This window comes from Netta rufina, assembly GCF_964035555.1.
Source record: "Netta rufina genome assembly, chromosome: 4".
In the NCBI taxonomy this organism is placed as follows: Eukaryota; Metazoa; Chordata; class Aves; order Anseriformes; family Anatidae; genus Netta; species Netta rufina.
The window spans coordinates 76,922,799-76,947,998 of NC_140127.1; the positions used below are offsets into that span (position 1 = coordinate 76,922,799).

General features: G+C 68.0%; 2 protein-coding genes across 2 annotated transcripts in view; one reads left to right on the forward strand and one right to left on the reverse strand.

The window, feature by feature from the left end:
- Window positions 1-1,038: 1,038 nt before the first annotated feature.
- On the reverse strand, window positions 1,039-7,130 carry DQX1 (DEAQ-box RNA dependent ATPase 1). The gene is made up of 11 exons (XM_084286164.1): window positions 6,450-7,130; window positions 4,702-4,895; window positions 4,081-4,456; window positions 3,581-3,820; window positions 3,303-3,402; window positions 3,064-3,222; window positions 2,693-2,884; window positions 2,453-2,578; window positions 2,086-2,276; window positions 1,814-2,004; window positions 1,039-1,575 (listed from the first exon to the last, which is right to left on the reverse strand). The coding sequence occupies exons 1-11, from the start codon at window positions 6,729-6,731 to the stop codon at window positions 1,392-1,394; spliced, it is 2,235 nt and encodes a 744-aa protein (XP_084142290.1). The 5' UTR covers window positions 6,732-7,130; the 3' UTR covers window positions 1,039-1,391.
- A 1,663-nt stretch (window positions 7,131-8,793) lies between these two features.
- LOC311209304 (dedicator of cytokinesis protein 2-like) overlaps window positions 8,794-25,200 on the forward strand; it is a gene marked incomplete at its 5' end in the record, with an annotated part of 66,184 nt that continues 49,777 nt past the window's right edge. Inside the window, 22 exons of the mRNA XM_084286568.1 lie at window positions 8,794-8,836; window positions 10,443-10,526; window positions 10,655-10,695; window positions 10,920-10,975; window positions 11,051-11,147; window positions 11,241-11,389; window positions 11,754-11,889; window positions 11,982-12,136; window positions 12,339-12,420; window positions 13,559-13,694; window positions 14,823-14,898; window positions 15,373-15,452; window positions 15,766-15,891; window positions 16,218-16,342; window positions 17,139-17,237; window positions 17,388-17,460; window positions 18,274-18,377; window positions 20,537-20,726; window positions 23,701-23,798; window positions 24,161-24,250; window positions 24,326-24,426; window positions 24,544-24,678. Of these exons, the coding sequence (XP_084142694.1) occupies window positions 8,794-8,836; window positions 10,443-10,526; window positions 10,655-10,695; window positions 10,920-10,975; window positions 11,051-11,147; window positions 11,241-11,389; window positions 11,754-11,889; window positions 11,982-12,136; window positions 12,339-12,420; window positions 13,559-13,694; window positions 14,823-14,898; window positions 15,373-15,452; window positions 15,766-15,891; window positions 16,218-16,342; window positions 17,139-17,237; window positions 17,388-17,460; window positions 18,274-18,377; window positions 20,537-20,726; window positions 23,701-23,798; window positions 24,161-24,250; window positions 24,326-24,426; window positions 24,544-24,678 (2,276 nt within the window). The remainder of the gene's footprint in view (window positions 8,837-10,442; window positions 10,527-10,654; window positions 10,696-10,919; window positions 10,976-11,050; window positions 11,148-11,240; window positions 11,390-11,753; window positions 11,890-11,981; window positions 12,137-12,338; window positions 12,421-13,558; window positions 13,695-14,822; window positions 14,899-15,372; window positions 15,453-15,765; window positions 15,892-16,217; window positions 16,343-17,138; window positions 17,238-17,387; window positions 17,461-18,273; window positions 18,378-20,536; window positions 20,727-23,700; window positions 23,799-24,160; window positions 24,251-24,325; window positions 24,427-24,543; window positions 24,679-25,200) is intronic.

A 25,200-nucleotide genomic window follows, 5' to 3' on the forward strand; every position in this document is an offset into this window, starting at 1 on the left:
CAGCCCCGCACCCAGCGCCTGGTGGCCCCGCTGTGACAAAGGGACAGAGCCCAGAGGGGCGCTGCCAGCCCCGGCCGGGAGCAGGGACGAGCCCCTGCCCAGAAGGAGCTGCCCCGGCACCGCCACCAAGGCAGGGGCAGGGATGGGGGTGCTGCGGGGGGCTGGGATGGAGCAGGGGGCAGCAGCCTCGGGCAGGGGTGGCCGCAGCCCCCGTGCTGGGGGCACTGCGGTGCCAGGCTGGGGAGCACGGGGGGCACGAGCTGCACCCACTGCTCCCGCTCACGTACTTTCTGGGGTTCCTAGAAAGCAAGGGGGAAGTTCAGGCTCCAGCGTGGCCGTGGGTGGGGGGGAGGCCCAGCCATCACCTTTCTGCTCAGCCTTCGAGGCGCTGCGGTGGAGGACGGAGCCTCCGTGCCCCTTCCCAGTAACAGCAGAACCCCCGCCTGTGGCAGCAGGGGGGCGAGCAGCACCTCCCCAGTGCTGGGGGCAGCTCGGGAGCGCAGCACCCCCTCCCCTCGGGGCCAGGACCCCCACCCTGCCCCCCAGCCTGAGCTCGCTGCTGCAGCACGGGGCAGGCTCCTGAAGGCAGCGATGCTGGGGGGGAGCCCCCGCGGCAGGGAGGGGACCCTGAGGGCAGGGGGAGAGGGCAGCAGCTCCCCCCAGCGCATCGCCCCCTCCGGGGAGCAGGGAACTGGGCTGTGATTCCAGCCCGCCGCCCGCCCCCGCCGCCAGCCACAGCTTCCCCTCTGCTTCTGCAGAAGAGAGCACACCCGCAGAGGGGAATACCCGGCACAAAGGCCAGGGCTGCCCCTTGACGGGACCAGGAGCAGCGGCGCAGTACCCAGAACTGGAGGCAAGTTGGCAGGAGGGGGATGCATCACGCTCAGAAACCCCCCGGGCTGGGGCCAGGAGGCTCGGCTGTGAGGGGTCAGTGCTGGTGGAAGGGGGTGAAGTGAGAGCCGTGGCCCTGGGGGAGGCAGGACCCCAGGGAAGCCCACCCTGCCCCCAGCCCCGTGTAGTGCAAACACCACGCAAAGCCAAGAGCAAAGGTCACAAAACTTTATACAGGAGAAATCCACAAGCGGCCCCGCAGCCCCTGAGGGTCTGCCCCCCGCCTGTGGGGAGGAAGAGGGGCAGGGCCAGCAGACCCAGGGGAAGCTCCCCACCCCTGTCCAGGTCCAGGACGGGGCCAGCACTCCCCAAACCCGTGTGTTTTCCTTGGGGACAAAGGCAGGGGCCAGTCCTGCGGCACGACTGTAGTGTGGAGCTGTCCTAGCAGCAGAGAGCCTGCACCTCCCCAGGATGGGGGCAGCCCTCGTGGCAGCGCCGTCTCCTTGGGGCTCCCTGTCCCCTGCTGTCCCAGCCAAAACCAGGTGGGCTCCGGCTCCGGCTCACTGCAGCACGCAGACGTCCTGATTCTCATCGTCCTCCCTGCCGGCCGCCTCCTCCAGGGGCTCAGGCACCTCTGGGACCTCCTCTGCAGCCACCACCTTCTCTCGCAGCTCCATGAGCAGGTCCCGGCTCTCGCTGGGCGGCAGGTTGCTCAGGTAGTACTGGGGTGCCAGCTCCACCAGCCTGCAGGGATGGAGAGTCAGGGGGGGCAGGCGGCCCTGGGGTGTGTGCAAGGGGCTGGTGGGGGCACTACAGCCCCAGGGACCTCACTGGGAGCAGCCTTGTGCCCCCCAAATGGGAACAGCCACCCCATGGGGGACAGGAGGCGCAGGCATGGCCCCAGGATGCTGCCACAGCCCCTGAGCCAGCTGTGGATGCAGCCCGGGCAGGACCCAGCCCTCCCCAGCCCCGAGGTCCTCACATCTGGGGCTGGATCTCCGAGACCACGCGGAGGCAGTTGTCCTGCGAGATGGTGAACTCGTGGTAGAGGACCCAGGGGGGCAGGCGCCGGGGGGGCTGCCGCAGCAGGTAGCAGCAGGAGGGGGGCAGGTGGGCCACGTGCTTGTGCGTCAGCATCACGTAGTTGCCGGAGCCATCGATGTCCCGAGCTACCTGGGGAGCGAGGGAGGGGGGGGGGGGCTGCCTGGCACTGCCCCAGCCCCAGCCAGGCGAGCCCCCCGCAGCCCCCCTCACCTTGAGGAAGTAGCCGGAGATGAGCGCGCGCTGGATGTTGAGCACGTTGGCGTCGGTGCCGAAGGCGGGGGGCGAGACGGGCAGCTCGATGCGCTGCATCACCTCCAGCAGCTCGGCCCGCACGATGCCCGCCAGGCGCAGCGCCTCCCCGCTCACCCCGTGCTTGCGGCACCAGCCCTCGTCCGCGCTGTCTGCGGGGAGAGCGGGACGGGGCTGCACGGGGAACCGGCCCCGGGCTGGGAGCGCCCTGCAGCCAGCCTGAGGCGCCCGGGGGCGGTCCTGAAGGCAGCTCCCGTGCCTGCCCCGAGGAGCAAGGGAGCCGTGAGGTGCGGGCAGGTGCTTCAGCACCTCCCGGCCCAGCACTTACGCTGCTGGAAGGCGTTGAAGACGTTGATGAGGGTGAAGTGGTCTCCGGCCGGGTGGAGCAGGGCCCGCCGGCGCGTGGTCACCGCCTCCTCCAGGCGCGTGGAAGGGGGCACAAAGCAGGGGGGGACTGGGGACGGCGCAGGGGGGAGGTCACCGCGTGCTGCCACCGCCACGCTCCCGATGCCAGCTCCCGGGGGCTGCGCCGTGCCCCTGCCCCCCGCCCCGTGCCCCTGCGGGGTACCTGTGAGCATGGCAGCCAGGCTGACCATCTCCTCCACGCAGTCGAACTCGCAGGAGGCGATGAGCGCCTTGGCCAGCTGGGGGTCCAGGGGGAACTCCGACATGATGATCCCCACCTCCGACAGGTTCCCGTCGTCATCCAGCGCCGCCAGGTAGTCCAGGTCCTCCAGCGCCTGCATCAGTGACTCGGGGGCTGGGGCAGGACATCAGCCGGCTGCCGGCGCCAGCGTGGCCAGGCAGCCCTGCCACCCCCCCGCGCCCCCGCAGACCCCCAGGCCCTCTCCAGAGGGAGCCCGGGCCACGGCTGCGGCCACGTCCAGCCCCCAGCCCCTCCCGCACGGCCACCCCCAGCACACCCTGCCCTGGCGCTACCTGGCCGGTCGAGGAAGTCGCACTGCCCCATGTCGGCGATGTCCAGGCGCTTCAGCAGCAGCACGAGGCGGCTGAGGCTGGTCTCGCTGACGTGGGGCGCGGGGCTGGGGGGCAGGCGCTGCTCAAAGAAGGCCTCCGAGTAGAGGCGCAGGCAGGTACCTGCGGGATGGGGGCCGTGAGCAGGGGCAGGGCAGACGCCACCTCCTGCTGGGGGTGCACAGGGACCCCCCTGCACGCACCCTGGGGGCTGCCGGCAGCTCGCTGCATGCGCGACTCCGCCTGGCTCTTGCTGATGGGCCGCAGCACCTGGGACTCTGCCCGGATCCGGGGGTTGTAGACCTGCAGGGTCACGGGAAGGAACCCGCAGATGAGCCCCTGCCCTCGCTGCGGCTCCCCCTGCCCCACCGGTGTGGGGACTGGGCCGTGCACGCAGCCGACCCCAAGCCCGGCCTCCCCCTTGCCGTGCTGCCGTCTCGCCCCGGGGCAGAGCCGGGCTCCCCGTCCCCGCCACACTCACGCTGCGCAGCTCCAGCCCCGTGTCGATGACAAAGCGCACGCTCCCCAGCGAGAAGGACGAGTCCCCGAGCCAGTGGGTGACCACCACCCGCCGCTCCCGGCCGCCCTCCTCCAGCGCCTCGTACACCTTCTGTGCTGCGCGCCCGACGCCGGGGTGCAGGGGCAGGACCATCAGCGGGCCCAGCCCCGGGTTCAGCGCCATGGCTTCGGTCTGGATGGCCCCGCAGCACTCCGTGATCTCCTGCGAAGGACAGGGGCATGAGTGACGCTCCAGCAGCGCCCAGAGCAGCAGCACATCCCCAGCACAGCCCCGCGCCCACCTGGCCGCCCTGGGGGAAGGCCCCAAGGACCCACCACACCCACAGCCAAGGTGTCCCAGCCCAGGGCACACCCCGCACCTCTCCTGGGGCGCCCCCATGCCCCCACCACCTCCCCGTTTCCCCCCCAGCAGCCGTGCAGAGCTGCCCTGAACACCCAAGGCCTGGGGTGCCCCAGCCCCACCTGCTCGCTGGCCAGGAAGAGCAGGACGTGGCCGGGCTCCTGCCGCCGGTGGATGTCCAGCACGGCCTGGCAGGCTGCGGCGACGCGGCCGCGGGCCGGAGGGTCCCTGTGGAGCACCTGCGGGGGCGGCCCCGGGCCCGGCACCCGCACCACGGGGGGGTCCCCGCAGAAGGCGCGCAGCTGCTCCTCCGCGGCCGGCGAGGTGACCACCACCACCTTCAGCTCCGGGCGCTGGCGCAGGACGTCCTTCAGCAGCCCCAGCAGCACGTCCGTGGGCACCGTGCGCTCCTGCGCCTCGTCCAGCACCACCACCCCGTACTGCCGCAGCAGCGGGTCCGACGTCATCTCCCGCAGCAGCATCTCGTCCGAGCAGTACCTGTGTGCGTGCCCCGGCCCCGTCAGGGCACGGCTGCAGGGCGCTGCCCCCATGGACCCCCCCCCGGGAGCACCTCACCCACCCAGCAGCAGCCCTGACCCGGGGGGAGGTGCTCCCCCTGCCCTGCTCCCCTAACGCGGCCAGCAGGGATTAAGAGATTACGCGGCGGCCGGGAGCTGAGCGGGATTAGAGCGCGGTGCGACGGCGCTGCCAGCACCGGGCAGCCCAGGGCCCCGGCCCCGCACCTCAGGATGGTCTCGGTGGTGCAGCAGTCCTCGTGGGGGACGCAGTAGCCGACCTCGTGGCCCAGGTTCAGGTCCATCTCGTCGGCCACGCGCAGCGAGAGGCTGAGGGCGGCCAGGCTGTGGGGCTGGGTGCAGGCCACCAGGCCGTGCGCGAACTGCAGGGAGAGGGCGTACTCCGCGCACCACTGCGGGACCTGCGAGGGGCGGCACTGGTCGGGGCCTGGCAGCACGGCCCTGGGCATGGGGACACCCCATCCCCGCCCCGAGCAGCACCCCCCGAGCCCTCCCCGTGGCAGCACTGATGCCCAAAGGACCCAGGTTGGTGCAGGGGCACCCACACCTCTCACGAGCACTTCGCTCCCATCACCTGCCTGCAGCACCACAGCGAGCTCCTTGGCCTCATCACCACGTGCCCAGAGCTTCCTGATGGATCACGAAGCCCCACGGCCATGGGGCTGGTGTTAAGGACGTGGCCAGCTCCCATCTCTATCTCACCATGCCAAAAAAACCTCAGCAGAGGTAACGTCTTACCAAACCCAGCCTTGGCTGCTCAGTCCCTCCCTCGGGGAGCCATTCCTCCTCCGACTGCTCCCCATCACCTGTCTCAGCCCCAGTCCCACCACGGCCAGGGTTTGGGACCGAGGAGCCCGTGTCCACAGCCTAGTGCTGTACCTGTGCCTGCCCCCCACCCCTCTCCTGCAGCCAGAGGCCTGCCATTCACCATCCCATCTGCAGGCAGGTGCTGCCGTGGCCCAGGGGGCAGAGCCACCCTCAGCACCCCGCTCACAGCTCGGCAGGACCGCACACTGCCAGCCCCGTGGGACACAGCCCCATGGGCAGCAACAGGACCTGGCCTGAGCACCAGCCCTTCCCTCTTTGCGTGGGAGCATCGTGTTTGCAGGCTGTCACTGCACCAAGGTGCCAGGTCAGATGCTGCACGCAGATCAAGTCGTATCTCCTCTGCTTGAGGCACAGTGGCCTCAGGCTGAGGGCAGCCCAGCCCCACACGAGCAGTGCTCAGGGTCCCCGTTCCCTAAATTGGGCTCCTGGCAGGCCGCCCTTTGGGCTAAATCCTGGGCTGCCTGCCACCGCGCAGTCACGCCCCAGGGAAGTGGTTTGGCCAACAGCCCCGAGCCCTGCTGCCAACACCCTGATAAACCCAGGGACTGGGAGCTGCTGAGCTTCAGTCCAAACCGCGTCTGGCCCCGGGAGGCCCAGGGTTACCCCTGCAGCTCCCAGGCGATCCCGCCCTGGTCAAAGTCTGCGTGACGACGCCTCCAGGTGCCGTGCCCAAGGCTCTGGGCTGGGATGAGCTGTGCAGGTTTGTGGGCTGGGCCAGGAGCCCAGATCCCAGCACCTCGTGCCCACCATCACCCAGCCTGAGCGCCCCTGGCCCCAGGAAGGGCCCCGATGCTCTCCCCTGAGTGCAGCCGCTCCCAGCACACACGGCAGCACCTCCCCAGCTCGTACTGAGGCTTTGCCCAGCACCCATGTGCCTGCCCCCGTGCATCCCAGCACTGCCCTGCCAGGGGCACACTGAGGCCACTGAGCTCCCCGGTACCGTGGCCGAGGGCAGCGTGGGGAGCCAGCCCGCCCCGGGGCTGCGGCACATTCACCGTGTGCGTGGGACCTGCGGGGAGGCGGCTGCCCCAGTGCAGGACGTGGCACGGCCGCTGCTCCGAGCGGGAGGGACGGCGCTGCGCGGGGAGCCCAGCACCGCAGCGGCCCCGGCCCAGCCTCCCGCTCACCTGGGTGCTCTTGCCGGTGCCCGGGGGCCCGGACACGAGCACGATGCCGCCGCCGCCCTCCAGGTGCTCCATGAAGCTGTACTTGGTGGTCCAGACGGGCAGCTCCCGGCGCTGCCGCAGCAGCTCGTAGTAGCGGGAGGAGAAGGGCAGCCCGTCGTACGGGTTCACCTCCAGGTCGCCGTCGCAGCCCAGGGCCGGGTCGTCCTCCTCCTCCTCGGCCTCCGGCACCGAGCCGGGGCCGCGCTGCCGCGGCGGGGAGCCCGGGGCCCCGCAGGCGGCCATGGCGGGGCCACCCCGGGGCTGCCGCCGCGAGGGGCGGGCGGGGAGGGGGCGGGGGGACCCGGCCCGGTGCCGGCCCCGGCGGGACGCGAGGCGCCGGGCTGGAGGGCTCGGGGCAGGGCGCGGGGACCGGGGCCGGGAGGGGCCGGCGGGGGCGGAGGGGCCTGGGCCGGGGGCACGGGGCGGCCCCGGGCAGCGGGGGGGGAACGGGACGGGGTCAGCGGGACGGGGTCAGCGGGCAGCACCGGAGCAGGGCCGTGACTGCCGGGCCGGGCACTGACCGCACGGAGCCGAGCGCCCCGAACCGGCCCGGCTCAAGTTCCGGTTCCGGTTCCGGTTCCGGTCCCGGTTCCGGCCCCGCCGCCGCTCACCTGCCCGCGCCGCCGCCACCTTGGGCCCTGCCTCGGGCGGGCGTCAGGTGACCGCCCCCGTCACGTGGCCCCGCCGCCGCCGCCAATCAGCGCCGCGCGGCGCCCTCCCCGCCCCGCCCCCCGGCCGCCAGTGGCCGCGCGGCCCGTTGCTAGGCGCGGCCGTGCTGCGTGGCGGGGGGCGTGGCGGGGGCGTGGCCATCCAGGGAAGGCCCCGCCCCTCCGGCACCGGGAGCCCCGCCCCTCCGGCCCGGCCCCGGGGCTTCCCCCCCCCCGCGGCTCCCCCCGCCCGTCCCGCCCCGCTCCCCCCGTCCCGTCGGGTCCCGCTCCCCGGTGTCGCGGGGCCGTGCCGGGCGCTGCAGCAGCCCCGGGTGGCCCCGTGCCGGGCAGGGCCGTGCCGGGCCGGCAGGGGGAGCTGCCGCACCGGGAACGCCGCGGGAGCCCCGCGCGGCCGCCCGGCACGGGGCTCGCGGCGGGGTCGGCGGGTCCCGGGCCGCTCAGTGCCGGGCACCCCGCCGGTACCGGGCACCCCGTCGGTACCGGGCAGCCCAGCAGTGCCGCTCACCCCGTCAGTGTCACGCACCCCGTCGGTACCGGGCAGCGCCGGGCAGCCCATCGGTACCGGGCACCCGCTCAGTGCCGTGCACCCCGTCGGTACCGGGCACCCCGCGGAGCTCAGGCCCTGTGCCCGCTCCGGGGCTGTCCGTGAGCGGCGGGGCCGTGCCCGGTGTGGCGGAGCAGCGGGGCTGGCGGCGGCACCGGGCTCCGCGGGCGGGCGGCGGGGCCGGCGGCTCCCAGCGGCCGGGGGGAGCCGCCCGCGGGCTCGGCCCTGCCTCTGCCCCTGCCCCGGGGCCGCCTCCCCGTCCCCGTGGGCTCCCCGTGGGCTCCCGGTGCCCCCTCCCCGGGCTGCCCGTCGGGCTCTGGGCCCCGCGGTGTCCGGGGCTGGGCACGGGGCAGACGCACCCAGGGGCGACCCCAGCGCAGGAGCTGGGCGCTGCTGGCGGAGACTCGGCTCACCGGGGCGCCTGCCCCGGGCCGGGAGCACGGCGGGGACGGGGCCCGGCCGGGGCTCCGTGAGCGGGGCAGGGCGGTGGAGCCCAGCTCCCCGAACCCAGGGGCAGCCAGGGTGCAGCGGGCAGGAGGAAGGAAGCGGTCGGTGCCGAGCCGCTGCTTCCCTCCCCGCCGGGTGCTGCGGGAGGGCAGGGGCTGGGCACGGCCCCGCGGAGCCCCCCCGGTGGTGCCCGTGCCACCGGCCTCGTGCCCTGGGGGACGGGGACAGCCCAGCCCCAGCTGGGAGCGCCAAGGCCTCGTCCCGGCGGGTGCCCTCAGTGCCAGAGGCTCCAGCCCCGCTGTCTCTGCTCTGGGCAATGCTCAGCTGGGGGGCTCTGGGTGCTGCAGCATGGTTGGGGCAGGCAGCCCATCGCACCCTGGGCAGCCCCATCGCACCCTGGGCAGCCCCATTGCACCCTGGGCAGCCCCAGTCCCCTACGGGCAGTGTGGGGGCAGCGGGCTCCGTGTCAGTGCCCCGTCGGGGTGCAGGGCCGTTGGCCGGGTCCCGCAGCACCCAGCTGGGCGTTGAGGAAGCGGAGGTTTGCACAAACCGATGAGGCGCACGTGACCCGGGGAGTGGGGCGGGAGGAACCGGCAGCTGCCCCACGCAGGGCCCCGGGTCCCTGCGGTGCGCTGCAGAGCCGGCCATGGCCCCGTGGCTGCCCACCAAGGAGGAGAAGTATGGCGTGGGTGAGTGGAGCCGCTGGGGCGCCGGGGGCTGCGGGCGAGCGGTGCCGTGCTGGGTGGAGCAGCGGCGATGCACAGGGCACAAGGCAGGGGTCAGGTCCACGTGATGCCGTGATGCTGGTGTTGCGAGGCCACGGGATGCGGGAACAAGTGTGGGACAGGCGGGGGCTGCAGGGCCGGCGACGGGGTGGGCTGGGGGCTGAGCATGCCGGGAGGCTGAGCATCGCGGATGCTGGGTGGGGATGGGGAGCCGAGGGGCCAAGCATCAGGGCAGGGGTGCGGGGGCATCACCTCTCCAGTCCCCAGCACAGGAACCATCCCTCCCCGCTGGGATAGGGGTCTGGGCTCAGCCTGGCTGTTGGAGCTCAGGACCCTGCACCCAGGGCACCTGCAGCAGGCAGCCCAGAGCCAGCCCCGCTCTTTGCCCCAGGCCTGCTGGGGGCTCTGCTCCCACCCTAGCGTGGGCTGCGGCAACGCCCCTGAGCCCTGCACCCTGCAGCAGCCCCTGAGCCAGCAGGCACTTCTCCTTGCGCCGCGCCGCCCCGCGCCTCTTCCCGTTTCTGGAGGGGCCGTTTCCCACGTCCCCTCCCTGCACTGTGGGCAGCGACCCCGAGTGGGGACTGAGCCCCACATGGGGCCTGGGGGGCTGCAGGGGGCTCTAGGGACCGGCCTGCGAGGAAGCCCGGTCTGGTGGGGGCTGGGGGCAGGAAGGAGCTGGGCCGGGAGTGAGCTGGGACCCGAGCTGGGGCTGGCAGAGGGCAGGATGGCAGGAGGGGTCCCCAGGCAGCTCAGGGCTCCTGGTGCAGCTCAGGGCTCCTGGTGCTGCAGGGAGCCCTGGGGCCAGCAGCCTGTGTGTGTGTGTCCATCCAGGGGGTCCTGGCTGAGCTGTGCGGGTCTGGGGGCACTGCACCCCCGAGGACGTGAGCTGCAGGATTGGGTTTAGGTGGCAAGGTTTTGTAGTGGAGGGTGGTGGGCAGGGTCCTGGAGGGAGCTGCTGGGGGCGTGCGTACCTGCAGGGGACGGTCCCAGCAGCGTGCAGCAGGTCCTGCAGCCAGGGCAGGGCTGCTTCTACCCAGAGCCGCCGCTGGCCGCAGCACCAGAAATAGCGGCAGGACTAACCGCAGCAGTCCCGGTGCAGCCTGCGCTGCGGCAGGAAGCGCCCTGCGTGCTGCACTCCCAGCCCCTGTGCTCGCGGTGGGCGCGTGCCTCGGGCAGCGGGGCCCGGCCGTGCGGGGCTGCGGGCGGCTGGCAGCCTGCTGGGAGGACGCAGGGCTTGGGACCAGCACGCGCTGGGTCTGGGGGCTGAGGGGTCCTGCCCTGCCCGGTGCTGTGGCAGCGGTGTGGTGGCTCCGTGGGGTCCCCTCCTGCGGGCTGGGGCACCCCAAGGTGCTCTGCTCCCGCCCAGCCCCTCACCCCTCTGGGATCTCAGGCTGCTCGTGTGGGGCTGGGACCCTGCACCAGCACCCCGGGAGCTGAGCAGTGCCTGTTGGGGTGGCTCTGCCCCTTGGGGGAGACGGGGTGTGGGGCACCCTGTTCCCAGGGGGCTGTATTGGGCAGGGGGGGGCAGGTAAGGTCCCCTGACCACGGCTCCTGGTCCCTCTCTCTGCAGCCGTGTGGAACTTCCCAAGCACCAACGAGCATCACCTCCCGCTGCAGGTCGGGGAGACGGTGCACATCCTGCAGGCCTCTGAGGGTAAGGGGCCCCGGTGCCCCCTGGCTGTGCCAGGCTGGGGTACCCAGGTGCACCCAGCACCAGCACCTCCTGCCAGGGCCATCAGGCCCCAAGGCTGGCTGACGCTGCCACCTCCCCTTCCCTTGCAGGCTGGTACCGCGGGTACTCGCTCAGGAACAGGGCTGCCCGGGTAGGTGAGGGGCTGCCGTGGGGGACAGGGTGCAGGGGATGGCCCCGGCTGGGTGCCCGGCAGGGGCTGCACCAGGCACTGGGGGCATCGCCGGGCTGGGGACCCCCTGCAGGGTGCTCAGTCCCGAGGGAGTCCCCAGTCTTGGCCCCCCAGGACTGTACAGGGGGGCACTGCATCCTCACCCAGCCCCTGCGCGTGGGTGCTGATGGCTGCTGCCCCCCCAGGGCATCTTCCCGGCCTCGCTGATCCACCTGAAGGGCGCGATGGTGGAGCGCAGGGGGTAGGTACGGGGCGAGGGGGCCGCCTGCCCGCCCCACCAGCAGCGGGGTGCTGCAGGGCTCTGCGTCTTCCCCAGGGCGGAGGAGTGCGTGGTCCCCGCCGAGATGCCCATGGTGCAGGAGATCACCACCACGCTGCGGGAGTGGGCCACCATCTGGAAGCAGCTCTACGTGGTGAGGGATGGGGGGGGACAGGGCCGCGGGGGCGCGGGGACTCGGTGGGGGCGCGAGGGTGACCCTGACCCTGTGCGTGGCGGCCGCCCGCAGGCGGGGCAGACGGAGCGGTACCGGCAGGTGAAGCAGATGATGTACGAGCTGATGGAGCGGCGCTCGCAGCTGCTCTCGGGGACGCTGCCCAAGGACGAGCTGCTGCAGCTCAAGAAGGAGGTGACCAGCAAGATCGACTACGGCAACAAGTGAGAGCAGGGATGGGAGTGAGGCGCTGCAGCTGCCACCACCGCAGGCACTGTCTGTGGTGCTGGGGGGTGCTGGATGCTCTGCGCCCTGCTGCAGCGTCGGTGCTGACCCGGCTTGCTGTCCCCGCGTCCCCCCTGGCGTGCTGCTGGCTGGGCATTGCACCTGGCTGACGGCTATTGCCAGTGAGCCCTGGGTGGGGCAGGAGCACGTCCCTGGTGCTGCTGTGCTCCCGTCCCCTCCCCTGCTGGCTGTTGCTGGCCACGGCCCGCTGGGATCATCCTGCCCCCACGCCGTGCTCGCAGCCTCGTGTGTGCCCAGCTCCCCAGGTGCTGGGTCCCATCTCACCCATCCCGGCCCCTGCAGGATCCTTGCGCTGGACCTGGTGGTGCGGGACGAGGATGAAAACATCCTGGACCCCGACAGGACCAGCGTCATCAGCCTCTTCCAGGCACACAAGAAGGCGGCGCAGACCATCACGCAGCGCATCCAGGAGGAGATGGTGAGAGCCAGCGCCGGCCCCGCCGTGCCGAGAGCCTGCAGGGTCGTGCCGTGGGGCCGTGCCGTGGGGCTGAGCCACCTCCTGCCCCACAGTGCCCACAGCAGAGCGAGCTGGGCTGCAGCGCCCGCCTGGCGGCTTCGCCCTCCCACAACCTCTACCTCTGCGTGCGCAACTTCGTCTGCAACATCGGTGAGGAGGCGCAGCTCTTCATGGCGCTGTACGACCCCGGCGAGCAGCGCATGATCAGGTGGGGCCCCGGGCGGCACGGCGCTTGGCAGGGGTCCCATCCCTCTGCTCCCCACAGCATCCCCTGGTTGCGCCCCCCGGAGCGGGGCAGCCCCTGCCCCTGTTTGCTCTGGGTCCTATTGCTGGCAGCTTCTGCCTGGAGCGGGACCCCCGAGGTGCAGGGACTGTCCACGGGCTCCTCACGTCTCGCCGCCCCCTCGCAGTGAGAACTATGTGATCCGCTGGGCCAGCACGGGCGTCCCGCAGGACATCGAGCTGCTCAACAACCTCAAGGCCATCTTCACGGTGAGCGAGGGAACTCGCCTGTCCCTGCTGGGGCTGTGGCTGGGAGGCGGCGCTGCCTGCTCGCTGCCCCCCCGCAGGCACTCAGCCCACGCGTCCTCCCCTCCCCACGGCCCTGCCAGCGTGCCCCTCAGTGCAGCGTGTGGGGTGTGCTGGGGCACCGTGCACGGGAGGTGCCAACCCCACTGCAGCCCCTGTCCCCCACCCCCATCCCAGTCCCAGCTCTTCCCCTCAGCGCTCTCTCATTGCTGCTCCTTTCTCCTTTTTTCCCGTCACGCCAGCCCCGTGGCTCCCGGTGCAGCCCCTGCCCTGGCACCAGGGCCCTGCACACCCCCCCGTGGGCTGCCCCTCGCCCCCCGTGCCCGCCCTCACCGGGCTTGTCCTGGTTTCAGCCGCCTCCGGGGAGGCAGGCGAGGAGCAGCTCCTGCTGACGGGGCAGGTTTGCGCTGCGCAAGCAGAGCCGAGCTGACCCTCAGGACAGCCCAAGCCATCGATATGCAGATGAGCCAGGAAATCAATGCAAATGAGCAGCATCAGCACTTCCAGCCCCACCATCCAACTCCCCCAGCTCTTGCTCACCTCTGACCCCCGCTCACTGCCAGCACCAGCCGCATGTCCCCGTGCTGTGTCCCTGTGCCTTGTCCCCACACCGTGTCCCTGTGCTGTGTCCCTGTGCCTTGTCCCCACACCATGTCCCCATGCCACATCCTCCTGCCGCATCCTCGCAGGACCTGGCCTGGCTGGGGTGCCTGGAGCTGGGGTGCGGGGCTGCCCCCCTGGGCCCTGCCCTGTGGCAGAGCTGCCCCCCCCCCCCAAGTGAGCTGTGCCTGCCTCAGCCACGCTGCCACACCGTGGGTACCCCGTGGGGCCATCGGTCTCCACCAGCACGGCATTGTCTGGGGGGTGCACAGAAACCCCGGGCTCCCTGGGACAGCGGAGCTTTGTGCCCTCCTGCCAAGCCCCTCCATGGGGCACAGCAGCGAGGGCCCTCCCCAGCCCCTGCAGGCAGAGCCCGTGGCAGTTCTGCACCCCCAGCTCGTCCTCCCGGCAGCAGAAGGTTCCCCGTGGTCTCCCAGTGCTGGTAGAGGAGCAGCCTCACACGGTGCTGCCGGCACCCCGCTCACACACCCTGTGCCCCCAGGACCTGGGCAGCAAAGACCTGAAGCGGGAGAGGCTTTTCTTGGTGTGCCAGATCATCCGGGTGGGACGCATGGACCTCCGCGAGACCCTCAGCCGCAAGCTCAGCACCGGCCTCCGTCGGCCCTTCGGCATTTCGGGTGAGCAGGGGCTCCCGGAGCAGACCCCACACTGGGCTCTCGGCCAGCTCCTGTGCTCGGACCCCGACCCTCGCTCGCCTCTCTGCGTGGCCATGCTCTGCCCGTGCCCCCCGTGCTCGCCGCCTGCTTTGCCCCGTTCCAAGCCCAGTGCTGCCAGCGGGGACCCCAGGAGCAGGGGACCCCAGGAGCAGGGGACCCCGGGAGCAGCCCTGGGCACCCCGTGTGGAGGGAGGAGCGCTGGAGCTCCCCGCACCCTCCTCTGCCTTGACAAATGTTCCTGCTCTGAGTATTGATCCTCATCGGATGAACTTGGTAGGAAATTATTGATTTTAATTGGCCAATTAGCGTGCACTAGGATCTCAGCCACAGAGCAATTACCAGGTGAATTATTAACATACCGGCAGCTAATTGCGCTCTGAGCTGAGCGTGTCCCTGGGGAGGGGGCCAGATGGATTGTCGTGGTGCCTGCGGTGCAGTGCCCTGTCCATCCTGCACCGAGCCCCGGTGCCCGTGGGGGATGGAGGAGTCCCGGGTATGGCTGCTCTTGGCTCGGAGGTACCTGGCGGGGAGCAGCCGGTTCGTGGCTGGAGGGGGCGCCGGGTGGGTGCTGTGCGCCCCGAGCCCCAGCTCTGCCCATGTGGCTGGAGCAGAGCAGGGTGAGGAGGGGTGAAGCAGGGGATGGACCCCAACTGCCCAGGATCCTGCGCCCAGCACAGGGCCCACCCCTGTGTCTGGGGCTGTGGTGCTGGGGGTACAGCAGAGACCCTCTGGCTGCAGCAGAGACCCCCTGGGGGCTTTCCCATGGGCGAGCTGTGGCCGGGTGCTGGGTCCCAGCCCATGTCAGCGCTGTGCCCGTTCACCATGGAGCTGTGTGGGTGTAGTGTGGGTCCCTGCGCAGAGCCCCCTGTGGCTCAGCACCATGAGGTGGCAGAGGGTCCTGGTGGGACATGGGGGCCTCCCTGGGGAGCACTGGCCAGGCACAGAAGGATCAGTGCAGGGGCACAGGCAAGGCGGTGGCTGCAGGAAGGGACGAAGCCGGCCCCGCGTGTGTCTCCTGGAGGATTTGGCACCAGGGCCGTGTCCCTGGGGGTGCAGCCACCCCATGCTGCCGTGTCTGTAACCTTGCAGTGATGGACATCACGGACATCAGCAAGGGGAAGTGTGAGAGCGACGAGGACAAGCAGCACTTCATCCCTGTGCACCTGTGAGTCCTGGGGCTGGGGCCGGGCAGGGAGGCAGAGCTCCAGTGGCTGGGCTGGCATGGGGACAGCGGCAGCAAGGGACCTCAGGAGGTGCCAGGATCACAGAGCAAAGGATTTCTGTTAACTTTGGCTTTGCAAAGGGACCGTGGATCCTTGGGATGGGATGTCACCAGGTCTAGGAACCCAATAAAGTTAGACAAAAGGGTGTTTATATGGGCAAGGAGGTACTGAGAGAGTCCTTCTGGAACCCTGCTGGGGCTCTGCAGGGACACGGGTGTTCAGGGTTGGGGACCTCGTCCCGTGTCAGCTGTGGATGCTGTCCTGCACCTTCCTCTAGGTGGGCTCGGTGTTGGGTGGGTGTGGGGGACCACGGGGGGGTCCAGCTTGTTCTCCTGTTCGTTGCTGCCAGCTGCGGGGCTCCCACGAGTCCTGGCTGGGAGCTCCTCTGAAGCTCTCCCTGCTCCGGTGTTTGGCAGGGCAGCTGCTGAGAACGATTTCCTTCACAACATGATCAGGAAAGCGGTGGAGGGAAAGGACATCAACCACAAAGGACAAGGTAGCAGCTCCCCTGTGCCCTCCACCCCCAAAAAAAACAACCAACCAAACAAAACCCTACAGTGGCCACAGGCTGCGAGTGTGGTCCCAGGCGCAGCAGGAGCTTGGTGTGGGAACTGTCCTGACGGTCGGGACCAGAGCCTTGTGGGGGCATTGGGGCGGTCGCCCACCCCCCAAACACCTCGGGGCCGAGCCCCGGGGCAGGGCAGCAGCTCCCGCAGGGGCAACGCGTGGCGGCCGGCTCTGCCCAGCGTGGCACAGCTCAGTCCTGCTGCTGGCCGTGGGGCTGACGCCCCTCGCCTCATCCCTGGCAGGGTTCTGGGTGTCCCTGAAGATGCTGTGGGGAGACCTGAGCCAGGTGCGGAAGGACCACCCGCACCTCGTGGACCGCAGCACGGTGGTGGCACGCAAGCTGGGCTACCCGGAGGTCATCATGCCAGGCAAGCGGGGAGGCAGCGCCGGCCTCCTCTCCCCTCTCCCCTCCCCTGCCCTTCCCTCTGTGCCAAGCCTGCCCCGTGCCACGCGCTGCTCACAGGGGGTGGGTGCAGCAGCCACCCCCAGCAGGGCATCCGGGGGCTTTCGGGGGGCTGCAGGCAGGACCCGGAGTGTGCACATCCCGGCCAGCCCAGGAGGGGAGGTGGCTCGTGTGGGAGAGCGTGGGGCGGGTGGGCTCATCCCCTGGTGGCTGCTTGGGGTCCCGGGGTGAGGCCGTGGGGCGCCCTGGCTGTGGGGGGGACCTGGCCCAATGACGGGGCTCTGCTCCTAGGGGACGTCAGGAACGACATCTACCTCACGCTGGTGCAGGGCGAGTTCGACAAGGGGAACAAGAAGACGCAGAAGAACGTGGAGGTGACGGTGTGCGTCTGCGACGAGTCGGGCAACGTGGTGCAGGTACGGCGAGTGCCAGGCCAGCCCCAGCCCTTGGGCAAGGGACCCCCCGTGCATCGCCCCGGCTCGGGCAGGGGCAGCAGCTCTGCGGTGTGCGGTGTCAGTGCTGGTGCTGGAACAGAGCGGATCGAGACCTGCTGCTCCTGGAGTTGTCCTTTGGGATAAGGACTTGAAAAAGTCACGGGAAGGGACAGGCAGAACCCCGGCTGCCCCTGCTCACGGGTTGCCCACAGCCCTCGTGTGCTCGGGCAGGGGAAGGAGCCAGGGGGCAGCTCAGACCCGGCCTCTCCCACCTCCTGCTGCCTCGCCTCTCTTCCCAGGGTGTTTGCTTTCATTTCTAACTCAGTCCTTATCTGGCCCGTGCTGAGCAGGTTTTTAATTACTGAGGCTCCTGCTGGGCTTTGCAGACACGCAGCCCCCCTCCCTCTGCCTCTGCCCGCGATAACGAATTTCCTGTGGGGCAATGGAATTCAAGCCTCGAGCATCACCGGAGGCTCGTGCATCCTTCCTGCCTCCGTTCAAAGGCTGTGGCCAGCCCTGGTTGATGCGGGTGGGGATGGGGAAGCCCTTGGCAGCCCCCACCACCTGCATGGGAAGCGATGCTCAGGACGGCCCCGTTCTGGCCAGGTTGTGTGGGGCTGCGGAGGGGAACACTGGCATGGGCTCAGGGGCAGGGGCTGTTCTGGGTTAGCCGAGGATGTGAAGTTCCCGGGGCCTTTGGGGCACTTTGATGTGCAAGTCAGGTGAGTCTTGCAAGAGCTGTCCACGGACATCTTATCCGCTGCTGTCCTCCCCACAGAACGTGATTTACCACGGGGCAGGGGACAAGCCGGCCAGCGAATACCGCTCCGTGGTCTACTACCAGCAGCGGCACCAGCGGTGGATGGAGACAGTGAAGGTCTGCCCCGGGGGGCTGCAGCAGGACCGCCCGCCAGGGGCCAGGTCCCACTGCCCCTGCTCCAGAGGGGTCCCAGAGGGGTCCCACTGGGGCTGGTTCCCGGGGGACGGGCGCTGTGGCAGCCTCTCTCAGATTGCCTCCCTCTCTCAGATTGCCGTTCCCATCGAAGACGTCCACAAGACCCACCTGAGATTCACCTTCAAGCACCGCTCCTCCAGTGACTGTGAGCATCTCTCTCCTTCACCCGTTCCTCCGCCCGTGTCCCCTGCCAAGGCTGCGGTGGCGGCGGGTGGCCCGGGGGCTGCAGCGAGGGGAGGACCTCGCGAGCGGTCCCGGTCCCGCTCCCGTGGGGACACCCCGGGTGTGCTGTGACACCTGGATTCTCACGCGGGAGGAGGCGAGCTGTCGTCCCTGCTTTGCTCGGTCCCAGCTGCCCGTGGCGAGGCAGCAGATCTCCGGGACATCGCTGCCAGGCAGCTCCCTGGGCTCGGGGCTTGGCATCTGCTCTGCCTCTTGTGGCTTTTGGCTGCGGGGAGGCCGTGGGCTGCAGTGTGCGGCCGGGAGCAGAGGTGCTGCCGGCAGCTGCTTGGCGGAGCTGAAAATCCCAGGCACCGGGATTTTCCCCTCTGCAGGGAGGGGCAGCAGGGACCTGCAGCTGGGTTGGATGCTCACAGGCCTGATCCTGCACCAGCCAAACCCCGCCTGCCCCAAGCCCAGCCGTGTCCTCACAGGGTCCCCGGCCTCCCCTCTCTGCCCCCCCCCCCGCTGTTGGTGTTCTCTCCCTCCCTCTTTTCCTTGCCTGGCTGCTGCAGCCGCTGCCCCCAGGCGCACGGAGACATCCCTGCTGCCCACGGAGACATCCCTGCTGCCATCCCTGCTGCCATCCCTGCTGCCCACGGTGCTGCCCGCAGCTCCCATGCCCCGGCACCACCTCCCTGCAGCGTGGCAGGCGCAGCTGCGGCTGCCTCTCCCTGCCATGGCTCCCTGGGCTGTCCCCACACTGCCTTCACCTTCCCCGTGCTTCTGTCTCTCCCAGCTAAAGACAAAAGCGAGAAGATTTTCTCCATGGCCTTCGTGAAGCTGATGCGACCCGACGGCACCACCCTGCGCGATGGGGAGCACGACCTCCTCCTCTACAAGGTACTGGTGGAGCTGGACGCGCCAGCCCCATCACCACCGCAGGTGCCTCGGCTGCAGGCACCGCTGGCTCCTGCCCGAGGTCTCCTGCAGGGTCCCCAGCCCCGTCCTCATCTCCTCTCTGTCCTCGGAGGCCCTGTCGCAGCTCTGCACACATCATCTCCAGCCCCCACTCTGCTCCTCTGCAATGACAAGTTTTGTTTAGGAAAAAGCAACTTAAATGTGTCAGGCACAGGAGGGAACAGCCTGGTGAAGATGTTTGCTGCATTTTATCTGATTTCACCATGGTTTGTCTGCTTAAAACTGCCCAGGTTTGTTCTGAGGGAGCGTAGAGAGAATGTGAGGAGGAAAGCTCTCCGTTCATTAGGAAAAATGCGGTCAGCTTTGGTGCCAAAGTGCCCAAGAGCGGGTGCCCACCTGTGCTGCTGTGCCAGGAGCTGGGCTTGGTCAGGGCGTGGGGACCATGGAGCCATTTAGGGGAGCCTCCCTTTAGGGGAGCCCCAGCTCCTCCTGCCGTTAACGGTGCCCAGGCAGTGGACACGGCACAGGCGCTGTGCCCGATGCTGGCGTTACTGCTGTGGTCCCGGCTGCCCCGGGTGCCTGTGCTGCCTGAGCAAGCCTCTTCCATCCATCCATCCGTCCGTCCGTCCGTCTGTCTGTCTGTCCGCCCTCTCAGCCTCCTGCCCCAAGCCTTGCACACCCTCTTGCCCGTGGTCATGGACGGGCTCCCTGCTGCCTGCCTGGTGCCCTCCCCACGCTGCTGTTCCCATCTATCGCCTCCGCAATGCCCGGTGCCCCTCCCTGCAGTGAGCTGTGGCTGCAGAGACAGATCGGTGATATTTTCCCCAGAAGATGAATGCATCTGAAATTTGTTATCCCGCCCCTCCTCTGTGCTCGTTTTGGGCAAAACACCCGAATTCTTTAAATGCTGTTGTGGCCTTCCCTGGCTCTCCAGGGGACCGTCCTGCTCCACGTCCCACAGCAGAACGAGCTCTGGGTGCCTTCAGGCTTGCTGCTGTTGGCTGCAGCAGAGACCAAAGCCTCGCACGTCTCCTCTCTGGATGCATTTTCTACTTTTTAAAGAGTTGTTGCTGCCCTCGCTGAGCCCATCGCATTCAGCAGTGTCCTCAGCCTCCGAGCGAGTTGGAGTTGGCATGCTCTGTTCTGCTTTGTCTTCTCCCTGGCTGATCCAGCAGAAGATTTCTGCTCTTCCCGGCAAACAAAGGAGCTTGACTCTGGGAGTCAGAAGCTATTTAATCTTTTATCTTTGTTTGCCAGAGGAGTGTGAATTCCATGCTTTTAGCTCTTCAGACCTCTTGATCTCACGCTGGTTGAGAAATGTCTGAAATTAAGTCAGTTTACCCTAGTAGGGCTTAGCTGCCCTCGGAAGGCATGGAGTGCCTCGCGTGAGTCAGCTGGAAATCGCGGTTACACCGGGGGAAGTTACACGCCGAGGGAAAAGTGAACAAACAAACGAACAATTTTGCGATCTTTGTCTGACCTCCAACAGAGGAGAAGTTTACCAAGCAGGCTGCAGTCAGGGAAAAGACAAATGCCTTGTTCTCGAGACGCAGAAGCGCTGCGGTCCCCAGGGGCAGGGGGATGTGTGGGGCCGGGGGCTCCGCTCTCCTCCCAGCCCTGTGGCACCCCTGGCGTGGTGCCCTCAGGGGCTGCTGGTGGTGAGGTGGGGGCCCCGAGCAGGGACCTGCTGTGGGCTTCGTGTCCGTCCTCGCAGCAGTGCTTGGGCACTGGGGCTGACCTCTCCCCACGCGCTCCCACGCACCCATTTCACATCCCCTGCAGCTCCACCAGCCGGGGACCAGCCTTTTCCCCCATCTGTGCAGCACTGGCTGCAGACGGGACCCCGCAGAGCCGTGCAGGAGGCAGCTTTGCTGGGTGCTTTGTAGAAGTTAAGGTCAGGGGAGCCCACAGCGTGGGCAGTGTCTCACCCGGGCTGGCCGTCAGGTTGCTGCGATGCCCCAGTGCCGGGAGCAGCTCCTGGCCCATTAGCAGGAGTCGCTGCTGTGCGTGGCTCTGCCGATTCCCTCGCACCACGGTGCAGAGCCAAGCCGGCGATGGCAGGGCGTGCAGACACCCCCCTCCCGAGGCGCTGCCCGGCCGCTCGGGGGGGACCTCGCCTGTGCGACGTGCTCTGCTTGCAGGGGGACAGCAGGAAGCTGGAGGACGCCAGCTCATACCTGGCGCTGCCCTCCACGAGGAACCTGCCCGAGCCCAAGCTCCTCTCGGGGTCCTCGTTCCGTGTGGGCGGAGGCGCGTCCGGCTTAACCGTGTCAGCCCGGGACAGCTTCCAAATCTCCACGCTCGTCTGCTCCACGAAGCTGACGCAGAACGGTGAGTCCTGGCTGCGGGGCGGCTGCATCACGCTGCATCGCTGGGTGGTGGGGGGAGAACCTGCGCGCGGGCCTGCTGCCGGCAGCTGTGGCTGAAAAACACTTCCATGAGAAAGTTCTGCAGGAGTAGCAGCACCGAGTGCCCCCGGTTATTACCCTGGGCAAAGGCTGGCCAGTTTCCTGAGAGCTGTGCTGTGCCCAGCTGGTGGTGCCCGGGGCTGGCAGCGCATGGGGATGGGGAGAGGCACCCGTCTGTGCCCTGTGCCCTGGCTGACATCCCCGCATGCCAGACCGTGTTCGTCCCTGCACGCTGACCACAGCAGGCTCGGTAACCCCACCGGTCTCTGGCACAGTGCCCCTGTGGGGAGCTGGCCCAGGGAGGGGAGGCCGGCTGGGCTCTGCCTGCCTGAGCTGAGCCATTTGTCCTTGGGGCCAGGGAACAGGAGCGGGCCTGCTCTCCTTCCTAAAATATGGAATAAATACAGCTTGTGCACACCTCCCCGCAGGGGCTTGTTAGAAAGGGAGCTGCTGTTATCCCCTTTTTACGAGGGAGCTGTGGCTGAGTGATTTACGGCCAGGACAAGAGCAGTGGGTGAGCAGCAGCCCTGGGGAGCCCAGCTGGAGCTCGGGGCCGGGGCGCTGCGCGGCCTCCCCAGCGTGGTGCTCGCTCCCATCACCAGTGGCGTCAGGGACCCTGTAGAGAGCATGCGGAAAACGCGGGGAAAGCAGAAGTGTTGAGCACTGCATTACTGTTTAGACATGGCCAGTGCCTCTGGAGCAAAAGGCTGCCCCTAGGGCCGTGCAGGCTGACAGGGTTTTGGGGTCCCAGGGGGTCTCAGGGCTGGGACCTGGGGGCTCCTCGAGGCAGGAGTGGGCAGCCAGGGGCCGAGGCTGCTGCTGGGGCCGGCGCTGCCCTCGGCAGCCACCACTCCCCCACGTTTGCCATACTTGCTGCATGGCACCGCTGCCACAGGACTCATGCTGCTGTGCTGGGGTGTTGCTCACTACCAGCTCTGTGTACGGCTGGGTTGATAGCTCAGGGCTGGAGCTCATAATGGTTCTCACTTCTCTCTCTCTCTCTCTTTTTTTTTTTTTTTTTTTATTAAGGTTGTCTTTTGGCTTATCTGTCTCCTGAGCCCTCCTGAGCCCTCCTGAGTTAGCAGCAGATTAGTTTTCAAAGGCAGGGGAATGAGAACAAACAGTAACAGGCTGCAAGTATTTACACGCGCTCTCCACCTTGGTGGAGCCTGGCCTGCCAGCAGCTATAGGTAGTTAGCAGTTTCTTGGCCCGTGTAAACCCCTGCAGATGGTAATTAATCTGCTCATGGCCCTGAGGGAACCGAGCTGCTGCCTCCAATTTGGGAGCTGGAACGAGCTGCTGAGTGCTGCTGTCAAACGCTGTGCGACCTTCTCTGGGCCCTTCTGAAATCATGATGGGAATTGGGACTCGGTGTTTTTCAAAGCCCTGTCTTAAGTTGCATAGCTGGGGCTTTTAGCCCTGGAGGTCCTTTGCTCAGTTCATTGCAAGTCAGCCAAGAGCGTGCGTGCCATCCAAACGCAGATGCATCAGCATTTAGAGACAGGATTTTGCCTCGCACAAAAGGATTCGGGATGTGGCAAACAAAAAGGTGCAGGCAACCCTGAGTGAGCGCTGGCAATTACACAAACTCCATGCGTGCGTCGGAAGTGAACAGGAGAGCCCAGCTGATAACGCAAGGTTTCTGCTCTGCTGATAAAGCCGCACTGTCCAAGTGCCCTTACAACGCCCGCGTTGGAGGCGTGCAGCACGCGGGTGTCCGTGGCAATGCGCTCCCTGGGGCTGGCGGCTCTGTGCGGCGGTGCCGGGTGCTCCAGCTCTGGGTGCATTGCCTGTGTCTCTGCAGGAAGCGCAGCAGCAGCCTGTCCCTCCCCGGGGGGACACAAACACGTGGAAATAACATTTTGATCTGGGTTGGGGTTAAAACGCTGCACGGGAGCACTGGCAGCAGGCGGGTCCTGTCAGTGCTTGGTCCGCGGAGAGGACACCGGAGGAATACCGATGCTTTCCTCCCAAACCATAGTGCCTCCTCTGCAAGGCCAGCAGCTTGTAATACTCAGCCCTGCTTTTTTTAAATTTTAATGATGCAGCAGGGGAAACCACGGCTCTGACAGGGGCTCTCAGTGCTCAGGGAACTGGCTTTGCAGTGCAGGAGGCGCAGGACGTGGTGACTCATTGCCGCTACACTAACAGGGCTTGGGACTTACGGTGCAGCGCATATGGGGCTTGGGGCACTGGAGTTCAGCTCATTCTCTTCCTGCAGCACAAATGCAGCTTCTGTAGTAAGCATCCTGGTTTTAGCTGAATTTATGGTACTGAACTTGGGAAGCTTTCAGTGCTGAGCAGCTGTTGTACGCAGGGTTATTGACCAGTGCCGTGCTCTGCAGGGGCAGGAGCTGCCCGGGGATGTGGATATCCCTCACGGGGTGCGGGGCCGTGCAGTGCTGTGGGCCCTGCAGGCGCAGGACTGGGCTGCATGAAACCGAACCAGTATGTTAAATGCCCACAAGCAGCCGGTGCAAAGGCTTGTGCGCAGACGTGCCCTCACCCTGCAGCAGATCATGGCCGCCTGCATGGCCCCCCCCTTGCACAGAGGAGCCGGCAGTGGCACTGCGCTTCCCCTTTCACCGTGGGTTCTCCTCGCCTAGAAGCTGGCTGCTGTGTGCTGCAGGGCACTGCGGTGGGGGGGCACGGTGCCCCCTGGGGGTCCTGGCCCCACAATGGTCTGGCTACGGAGGTTACGGGGGGGCAGTGTGGCCACCCGTAAATGTCCCCCCGTTCCCTCCCCATGGTGCTGGCAGGCTCAGGGTCGCAGGGAGGCTGCTCAGCCCCTGCCGTGTCGCTCGGGCGGGTGGGCAGCGGTGAGGCTGCGGGCACCGTAACGCGGAGCCTGGGGGCGAGCGAAGGCCGAGCTGACCCACGCCTTGTCCCCACACAGTCAACCTGCTGGGGCTGCTGAAGTGGCGGTCAAAGCCCAGCCTCCTGGCGGGGAACCTGCAGAAGCTGATGAATGTGGACGGAGGAGAAGTCATCAAGGTAGGAGAGGGGCTGCTGCTGCCTGTGCGTCCCCCAGCCCTTCCCTGCTTGCATCTCCCCTGCCAAGACCCCGGGTGTTTTCTGGCTTCTTGCTCCCCCAGGGGGGTGCGGCAGCTGCTGGGGGTTGGCAGTGTCTGTGCTGGGGGCTTCCTGGCATGGTGGGTGGCTGGAGGTGCCGGGCTCCCAGTCGGGACGGGTCAGGCTGGGGAATTGTGTCCTGGAAAAGGGCCGGATGCCTCCAATGGAGAACAGCTGTGAAGGGACCGCAGGCGGCTCTGTGCCGGACGGGTGCTCCCTCTGTCAGGGCTGGGGTGATGCTGGGAGCGAGTGCTCGAGCCCTCACAGTCTTTTCCTCTCCCCAGTTCCTCCAGGACACTTTGGACGCCTTGTTCTCCATCATGATGGAGAATGCAGACACGGATGTCTATGACACGCTCGTCTTTGATGCCCTGGTAGGCAGAATCCTGTTTCCCTGCTGAGCTTTGAGCTTTGGCTGCCCCGTGCCAAGCCATGCGACCTCTCCCCAGGTTTTCATCGTGGGGCTCGTGGCCGACAGGAAGTTTCACCACTTCAACGCCGTCCTGGAGGCTTACATCCGCCAGCACTTCAGTGCCACGCTCGCCTACAAGTACGGCGGGTGCCAGGAGGGATGGAGACAGGGAGGGGGTGTGAGTTGGGAGGGGGCTCAGCCCAGGTCCGTGCGGCAGGGAAGCCGCTGAGCCCTCCCGGTGCCCCTGTCCTGCAGGAAGCTGATCTCGGTGCTGACACAGTACGTGGAACAGGCGAGCCGTGGAGAGCCCTGCGAGCCGCTCATGCGCACCTTCAAGGCCTTGGAGTACATCTTCAAGTTCATCGTCCGCTCCAGGCACCTCTTTGCCCAGTGAGTACTGTGCAACGCCGGCTGCTGGGAATGGGTCTGGAGGGAGTGGGGAGGGGTCCCACGGGGTCTGTGCACTGTGGGAGCAATGTTGGTGCTGACCGGCACTGGGGACGTGGTGCTGGTGCCTCCTGGTGCTGGTGTGGGTGCTGGGTGTGATGTGACACCCGTGGGTGGCACCCTGGCTCTGTGTGTGCTGGGGAGGTGCTGCCACGTCGGCCAGTTCCTGGCCAGACTCTCTGCACTGCTGCATTTCCTCCTGCTGAGGTTTCCATCTATTTTCTGCCACATACGGTGCTTGATTCGGCTGCTGCTGGAGCGGCTGCGGTTGAGCACTGGAGCCAGCAGCGCCGTCCATGTCCGGGGCGGGAGTGCCTCCACGCGGGGCCGCGGGGCGATGTGCTCTCACATGAACCACGCTGCGCCTGGAAGCAGCCGCGTCTCCTCGGGCTCGCCCAGCACTAAGGCAGCCAGGCAGCGGGTTGGTGACAGCACAAAGCGTGCCTGTAGCTGGGTCTCTGTCGG